Source organism: Rana temporaria, chromosome 2 (genome assembly GCF_905171775.1).
Source record: "Rana temporaria chromosome 2, aRanTem1.1, whole genome shotgun sequence".
Lineage (NCBI taxonomy): Eukaryota > Metazoa > Chordata > Amphibia > Anura > Ranidae > Rana > Rana temporaria.
The window spans coordinates 282,523,492-282,531,960 of NC_053490.1; the positions used below are offsets into that span (position 1 = coordinate 282,523,492).

The 8,469-nt window shown below is 41.3% G+C and overlaps 1 protein-coding gene across 2 annotated transcripts; it reads left to right on the plus strand.

Annotated features, from left to right (window-relative positions):
- The first annotated feature begins 286 nt into the window (after window positions 1-286).
- LOC120926849 (gap junction alpha-2 protein-like) lies at window positions 287-7,857 on the plus strand. 2 transcript variants are annotated; one of them, XM_040337114.1, is made up of 2 exons: window positions 287-391; window positions 6,662-7,857. In XM_040337114.1, the coding sequence occupies exon 2, from the start codon at window positions 6,668-6,670 to the stop codon at window positions 7,682-7,684; it is 1,017 nt and encodes a 338-aa protein (XP_040193048.1). In that variant the 5' UTR covers window positions 287-391; window positions 6,662-6,667; the 3' UTR covers window positions 7,685-7,857. The 2 variants fall into 2 exon arrangements, with proteins under 2 accessions (XP_040193048.1, XP_040193047.1); XM_040337113.1 differs by lacking the exon at window positions 287-391 and adding an exon at window positions 477-641.
- The last annotated feature ends 612 nt before the right edge of the window (window positions 7,858-8,469 follow it).

An 8,469-nucleotide genomic window follows, 5' to 3' on the forward strand; every position in this document is an offset into this window, starting at 1 on the left:
TACCGTTTTAAGTAATAAACCTAAAAAACGCAGCACACGGAAACACACACAATTTTAGTTACATTCCAGCAGCGAACAGACGTCAGTGAGGGCTTTCAATGCCACGGGTAAATATCATCATATGTGTATGTTTACCAGTGTGAGGACTGATCATCCTGTAAAGAAATTCATGCTCTTAATAAAATTTAATTTTACCCAAAAAATGAATAAATAAATAAAAGCAAAATGTAGCAGCTGCATGCATTGTTCATTTGATATTTTGACATAACCTGTGTTGCACACCTTGTCCTGAACATGTTAATAATGAAAGGTTAAAGGCATCAACAGGTGGCAATAATCGGGTTCATTACCATGCTGTGAAGCTGTCAGTTCAGTTCAACCCAGACACCAGGTAAGGATATTTTTTTTTCTGAATAAATTCCATTGGGGAAAGAAACTAAAATATCAAGTTTGTCATGTAAAGTACTGCATGTGACAATCAAGAAGGGTCTTCTCACAGTGGCTAGGTCTTCTGGAGAAGCTACATGTTATTAGGCTCCTTCCTGAGCCCCCATTTTGACAGTGGAAGGCCTTTTACTGGGTTGCTGATCACATGCCAAGCTACCTCTCTATCCTCAGGCGTGTCTTCTCTCAGCTGCAAAGTAAGGGAAACAACAATCTAAACCAGGGGTCTCCAAACTTTCTAAACAAAGGGCCAGTTTACTGTCCTTCAGACTTTTTTGGGGGTAGATTGTGGCCATTGGGAGTGGAAAAGGTCCCAACATCAGTGGGGGGAAAAAAAAAAACAATGCTCTATTGTTGGTGTCATTAGGATGAATTGTGCTTCTTTTATTGGGGTCAGTGTGTAGGGGAAGGATTATGCCCCATTGATGAAATAGTGCCGTACGGGGTGGATAAAAGTAAGCAAAGGGCCGCAATTTGGAGACCACTGCTCTAAATTAAAAAGTTACTGTATTTATTGGCGTATAACACTCACTTTTTTACCCTGAAGATAGAGGGTAAACTGTGCCTGCGTGTTATACGCAGGGGGCTGTGGAAAGTTTGTTTTCCTGAAACGTCCCTCTTAGACCCCTTTCACACTGAAGCGTTTTAGCGTTAAAAATAGCGCTCATAAAACGCTCTCCATGCATCTCAATGGACCCTTTCACACTGAGTCCTGCAAGCAGCATCTTTGGAGCAGCTTTTGAGCGCTAAAAAAAGCGCTCCAAAAACGCCCCTCTCCATTGAAATGAATTGAAAGCGCTGTAAAAACGCCTTACGCTTTCACACTGAGGCGTTGAACTGGCGGGGCGTTGAGAAAAGTCCTGCAAGCGGCATCTTTGGAGCAGCTTTTAAACGCTAAAAAAAACGCTCCAAAAACGCCCCTCTCCATTGAAATGAATTGAAAAGCGCTGTAAAAACGCCTTAGCATTTCACACCGAGGCACTGCAAAAACGCCCTAAAACTTTAGGGTCTTAGAGGTGCTTTACCAGCACATTGGGATTGCAGATGAGGATTTTCTCGAAAAACACTCGAATAACGCTGTAAAAACGCTCGAAAAATGCCCCAGTGTGAAAAAGGCCTTAAAGTTAGGGTGCGTGTTGTACGCCGATAAATATGGGTATATCAATTTGGAATAGGGGTTGCTGGGAAACCATTCTGTTACATCCTATAATATAAGTTATTTTTTGTTAATGAATCCTGGCATAGTACTGTAACCCTTATACCTAAAACAAATAATTTTTATATTTTAGATAAAATAAGGGAAGGTTAAAACCATTGTCAAATTATTATTCCTGTCCTGTAGACTCAGGGATTGAGAATATCTATTTCTTATGTAAAGGAAATCCCCCTCTAAGGGTTGGTTCACACCTGCAGCAGCCCTCGCTTCCCCTCTGAAAAGTGATCCACAGTGGATTGTTTTTCAGAGGGCAGTAGACAGATGCTTGTGAGATATGTTGCCTGCTTACTGACTGTTTTAATCCTGAATAGCCTGCACCACAAGCGCATGTATTACACACAGTTGCAGCATGGGCCATTCACTTGAATTGGTGGTGGTACTGCTCACCAAATCCCACACTGGGTATAATTTTTGCTTCATGTGTACAGCCCCATTTGGCTGCCATTGCAGCTTGAGGAGAGGGGGGCAGTTAAACTGTGGCTCAATCATCTATTTTAACCACCTCCTGGCTGCCTGTATGAATACAGATGTGATGGGAACAAGTGTCTCCTTTTGGATAATTTTCTTTCTATTCCTACATTGATGGAGACTCGAAATTTTAGATTTACCCTGACTTTCATTTCTGAGTCGTACCTGTGTTTCGGGGGCCCTATGCGTTTAGGGGCACATTATACAGCATTCAGTCTTGTCCAGTGGCATTCTGTCATAGACTTTAACAGGCAGCAGGCAGTGGGGCACTGCAGTTAGATAGTCCCATGTGCAAGGAGCCTAAAGCCTCGTACACACGATCAGATTTTCAGACAACAAATGTGTGATGGCAGGGTTTTGTTGTACGCTCCATCAGACAATTCTCATCGGAATTTCTGACAACAAATGTGTCTTGCCTGATTATCCGATCATTTGTGTACACAAGTCCGTCGGAAAAAAATCCAAAGTACAAACACGCATGCTCTGAACCAATGTTAACCATAAGACAACATTAGCAGAAGTTGCCAAATGGTGGCGCTAAAGAGCTGAAAAAAACATGTTTCGTGTATGTTGGCTGAAAAGGTTCTGCCCTTCACGGCCAACACCCTTTGCACAAAATTCCACAGATTTATTGGATGGAAATCCGATCGTGTGTACGAGGCTTAACAATCAAGCAGTATTTTTCTGTCGCTGCAAGCTGACTTCTGAATGCTGCTTTGGGTATCAAAAGCACATATATCCTCAGTCCCTTATCCACTTTTTTTTTTATTTATGTTGTATGGTAAATACAATACAGTCTACTAGAAATGCAAAAAAATTAAAATTGGGTGGGTTATTATAACCCTTTTACTGTAGTAAATAAACAACCATGTGGGTAGCTACAAATTTGGAAAAAAAAAATAATAAATCTAGTTCAACCAATAGAAGAGAATTTTTTTTTTTTTAGATAGATCGATAGATAGATATGTTCAATACCTGTAGTTGATCCATATGAAGGCCAAAACAAACAAAAAAACAATAAAGGGCTAGTGCTATACTTTATCTTTTAGCAGCGTGGATGAAAGGGTTGGCTTATTGTTTGCAAAATGACATACACATATATATATATACACCTGAACAATGTGGCTTTCAGCTGTTTTTATTGGAATGTTTGAGTGTGTACACAAGTGTTTTAATGATATATTCTAAAGATTTCACTGTATTCAAACTTCAGTCACTTTTGTTTCAGCCAATGGAAAGCTCTGTGGGGGCAGTTCTTAAATGCTCAATAATGGCTGAAATATGTCAGGGGGGGGGGGGGAGCATGAAAAAGCTTGGTTTGAGTGTTTTGAAGCATTCCCATTGAAGTCTATGGAGCCAAATACACACAATTTTGCCTCAAAAGTAGCTCATGCTGTTTTTAGAGCGTCGGGCATCACACTACAGGCACCTGGGTGCTCATATGTAAACAGTCACCATTGTGATACATGGAATTTTGGAGCTTTGAGATGCAAAACTCTCAGGTTTAAGCCTCGATTCACATCCAAGCATAATGCTTTTGCGATTTGCATTTTTTTGCTTTTATTTTTTTACATTCACTGTATATAGCCGATTGCTAAGAAGCGGGCTGGGAAGCCAGCCACCATTTCCTTTTAATTTTTTTTTAAGTCGGCAGCTACAAATACTGCAGCTGCTGACTTTTAAAATAAGGACACTTGCCTGTTCAGGGAGCCCGCGATGTTGGCACCCGAAGCCGATCTATTGCTCGGCTCTCGTGTGCTGGTGCCGCCATCTTCTGTAGGGTAATCAAGTAGTGAAGCCTTGCGGCTTCACTTCCTGGCTCCCTACTGCGCATGCGCAACTCATGCTGAGCTTTCCCACTGGTCCCTGCTGTCTTCTGGGACATGTGTGTCTCCCAGAAGACAGTGGGGGGCAAAGGAAGTGGCGTAGATACCCACGTGTGGCTCGGGTATCTATGCCCAGAAGTGGGAGCAAATACCTGTATTACACAGGTATCTGCTCTCCCCCCTGAAAGGTAGCAAATATGACACCGGAGGGGGGGAGGGTTCCGAAAAGCAGAAGTTCCATTTCCATTATTGGGAGGAACTCCACTTTAACAACCGAGAAGTCATCAGCTATCAGCGGTATTCCTTGTTGACAGCTGAATGTAAGAAAGAAAGAATTGTCACCAAAATAAAATTGGGGGAAAAAAAAAACTGCAAGGTCCTCCCCCCAGCTGAAGGCCTGGTATGGATTTGGAGGGAATAACCCCACTTCAAGTTATTTTTTTAAAGGCGTAGGGTCCCCCCAAAATCCATACTTGACACTTATCCGAGCATGCAACCCGGCAGGTCAGGAAAGGGAGGGGACGAGCAAGTGCCCCTCCCCCCCTGAACCATACCCTTAACATGGGGGGGCGCGGTGCTTTGGGGCAGGGGGGCTCTGCCCCTCCCCACCCCAAAGCACCTTGGGGACAAGGGCCTCTTCCCCACAACCCTGGCTAGTGGTTGTGGGGGTCTGCGAGCGGGGGGGCTAATCAGAATCTCAAATCCCCCAGATCCAAGCCCCCATGTGAATCAGTAGTAGTGTAGTGTAGTGTAGTATAGTGTGACAAAAGACAATGGACAGTTTTTGACAAGTCCTTTTATTAAAAATGTCTTCTTCCTCCGGTCTTTTTTCTCCTGTGTATTTATTCTTCCTCCGTCGCCCAGCTGAAAATCAAAAAACAACCTGTCCAATTCGATGTATGGGGAGTGGTCATTGGATAGCATCATCTGGAGACTCCGCCCCTTGTGACGTCACTGATTTATCATTCGAGTTGGCGGTGCGAGCGGCTGCGGAGGAAGAACACCGGAGAAAGAAGAAGACCGGAGGAATAGGAATATGGGAAGAAAGACCAGAGAGTCTCTCCCCTTTTCTTTTCTTTTTTTTTTTTTTCTTTTTTTTGAGTCCTTTAAGTATGTTGGGTAGGTAGTAGAGAGTAAGAAAGTAGAGAGATGGGGGGGGGCAGAGACATGTGAAGGGCAAAGTGGAGAGGTTTAAGCCCTGATGGGCCGAATCTTGGGGTGTTTTTTTTTCTTTTCTCTCCTTTCCCGCGCCCCTCCGAAGGGTTTATATAAGGTAGGGGGGCCCCCTTTTTTTGCATATTTGCGTAAAAGTACACATTATTGGGTATATTTTAAGGTCATAAAGATAGGGAAAGTATCAGTCACATATTTACACATATTTACACAAATGGAAGAGGGTATAGCTCTCTCCTCGAGGAGGGGAATTAGGACTTGAGGGGTGGGTTTTTTTTTGGGGGGGGGGGAATGTATGGGAGATATGAATATAATTACAAGTATATATAAAATAGAATCACAGGCGCATATTTAATATAAGATAGAAATGCTTGGCCTGGTGGGACCCAAATTTAGGAGGAGCAGGGCACCCGCCGCGTAGTGGTGTTTTTTTTTCTCCCCCTCGGGATTGTGGGAGTAGGGGCGTGGCGGGTGCTCTGTCCTCCAATGTGGGTACAGTTCGGTCCAGCCCGAGATGTTCGGTTGACAAGTCTGTTTAGAAATAGGGGGAAGGATGGACGTTTTGTAGGGAACATTGTTGTCCTTTTTCAATACTCCTACTTTAGTGATATTGATTTTGAAGTTATTTTGTTGAATGTGAGATATGCATTAGAACTAAATTGATGGTATTGGTTGCAGATTTATGTGGGTGTATGTTGTAACATACTCAAGCACTTTAGGGGGGGTGGGGTATGGAGGGGGGTTATCTGGGAATTTGGGGAGGAGGGAAATGGGTAAAGTAGTTGTGAGGTGTGGAAAATAGATTTTTTTCATTTATTTATTTATTTATTTAATTTTTTAATTTTTTTGGGTTGTATTTTATATATAAGTGGGTAAGGGGGAGGGTCTTCACAATACCACCCTAAAAGGGGAGAGAATAGTTTGTTCTCTCCCTTAAGACGAGGAAGGGGGGTAGGGGGTGAAGAGAGAGAAGGGAGAGGGGAAAGTAATTTCTTTTTTTCTTTTTCGTGGCATTTGACACCTTTTCAATACAATAAAAACTATAAAATCAAAGTAGGGAAAGATAGATATAAGGGTGGGAGGAGTGGGTCGGGGTAGCACCAGAGCAGGGGTTAAGATAAATAGTCCAAGTATAATAGTTACTGGTACCACTTACATCTTTTAGGCCTCTTGCCAAAAAAAGTATATTTAAAAAATGTAAACCTTCATGACGTATTAAATGCTATAACATCTACAATTAAATGTGATCCATATTTTTGTTTTTTTAGTGGTTACAGTTAATGTTATGTATATTTTTATTTATTGAGTCAATAAAAACTGGTGCATAGAAAATGTAAAACTGTTCTGTGAACAGTACTTGGACAGTCAATATTACGCTGCATTCTTTGCAACAAACCTACTTTTTACCTTTTGCTCCAGGTTTTATAAACTCCATAAAATAAGATGAGCCCAACATGACCAAGAAGAAAAAAAATGTTATATTATTATTTACACTTAATCTCAAACTGATGCATCTGATATTATTTTTTTCCAGGAAAAAATGGCAGGATGGGATTTACTTAAAATATTGCTTGATGAAGTCCAGGAACATTCAACCCTCATTGGAAAGGTCTGGTTGACTGTGCTCTTCATTTTTAGAATTCTAATCCTCAGCTTGGCAGGAGAGTCCGTTTGGGGAGATGAACAGTCTGATTTCATCTGCAATACAGAACAGCCAGGATGTACCAATGTCTGTTATGATAAGGCTTTTCCTATCTCACATGTAAGGTATTGGGTTCTGCAGTTCCTTTTTGTCAGCACCCCAACATTGATTTACCTTGGCCATGTGATTTACTTGTCTAGGAGAGAGGAGAAACTGAAACTCCAGAACAATGAAACAAAGACCAATAAAGCCACAGAATCAAACATTAAGGACAGTAAAACTGAATCTCCTATCAAGAAGGTTAAGATTCAAGGAGCGTTAATGTGTACCTACACCACCAGTGTTGTCTTCAAAAGCATCTTCGAAGGTGGATTTGTTTTTGGTCAGTGGTACCTCTATGGTTTTGTGATGCCTCCAGTTTTTGTGTGTACTAGGACACCTTGTCCTCACAAGGTGGACTGTTTTGTCTCTCGACCTATGGAAAAAACGATTTTCATCATATTTATGCTGGTGGTGTCCCTTATCTCGTTGCTTTTGAATCTGCTGGAACTCATTCACCTTGGCTGCAAACAGTTTAATAAAACTGTTAATATTAAAGTTCCTTGCCATCCTACCAAGGGCTACACAAATGCATACCCAATCAATCTTCTACATCCACATCAATCTTACCCCAATCCAACACCAAGTGACCAAGAAACAGAGCTACCAGTTTACAAGCCAAACTCTGAAAGTAGCAACTGGCCTAGTATTAACACTGAAGAGCAGGTGAACTGTCTAGATAAAACCAAGGCATCATCTGAATGCTGGTCCCAAAGTGGATCATCTGTGGTAGTTACTAATACCCCTAGTTCAAATGCCAACCTGGCTTCCAATTCAAGCAGCTGCCAGACATCTAGCAAACAACAGTATGTATAGTTATTTGCCAGGTGGAGACTGTGAACTGGTGTAGGGGTTGCTTCACAGGGTGAGCACATGAATGTTTTGGTCTTTTCAGTTGACCAATCCTTATACCTCAGATTATATTTTTCGATCACATTATATAAGCAAAAATATGAAAAAATAAATAAAAAATGTCACTATTTCCTACATTGGTTTGTTATTGCGTTCTCTTGGCTTTTTTTCAAAGTTGTAACTGAAGAGTAAAGTCATGGTTTAGTGTAATTTTCATTTAATAGCATGAGCTTCCTAAGGAGCATCTTGTCTTCACCATAGACTCTCACTAGAAAGTATGTATTGTGCTGCTTAAAGGGGTTGTAAAGGTTTGTTTTTTATTTTCTAAATGGGTTCCTTTAAGCTAGTGCATTGTTGCTTCACTTACCTTTTGTTAAAGGTAATACCGCCACCCAGGTGTACTTCAGGTAAATGCAGGATACATTTCAGTAACCCCCGGAATTCCGTGAGAAATCACAATGAGACACAAGAAAGCATTTAAGTGTTCATTAGATCTCTAAAGTGTATTCTCTCCCTTGGCTTATATACAGAAGAAAAATAGGATGGGCTGCATATTATTGCACATGTCTGTAGATTTCATACAAACTCAGTATTTTCTTTATCAAGATTTAAACCAGCTGAATTTAGTTTTAACAATGGCTAAAAGATGACTTTGCTTATACAATCAGGCTGTTCCATGAATTTAACCACAATGACTTAGCAGAAGCAGGTTGTGACTCTATGCAAACTGTTAGCTAATGTAAGTATGT

What these genes read in the sequence shown, in the direction of transcription:
- LOC120926849 (XM_040337113.1), top strand. Translation starts at nt 525, where the DNA reads ATGTTATTAGGCTCCTTCCTGAGCCCCCATTTTGACAGTGGAAGGCCT. An exon ending in TGTCTTCTCTCAGCTGCAAA is followed by an intron (nt 642 to 6,661) that starts GTAAGGGAAACA and finishes ATTTTTTTCCAG; the next exon opens with GAAAAAATGGCAGGATGGGA.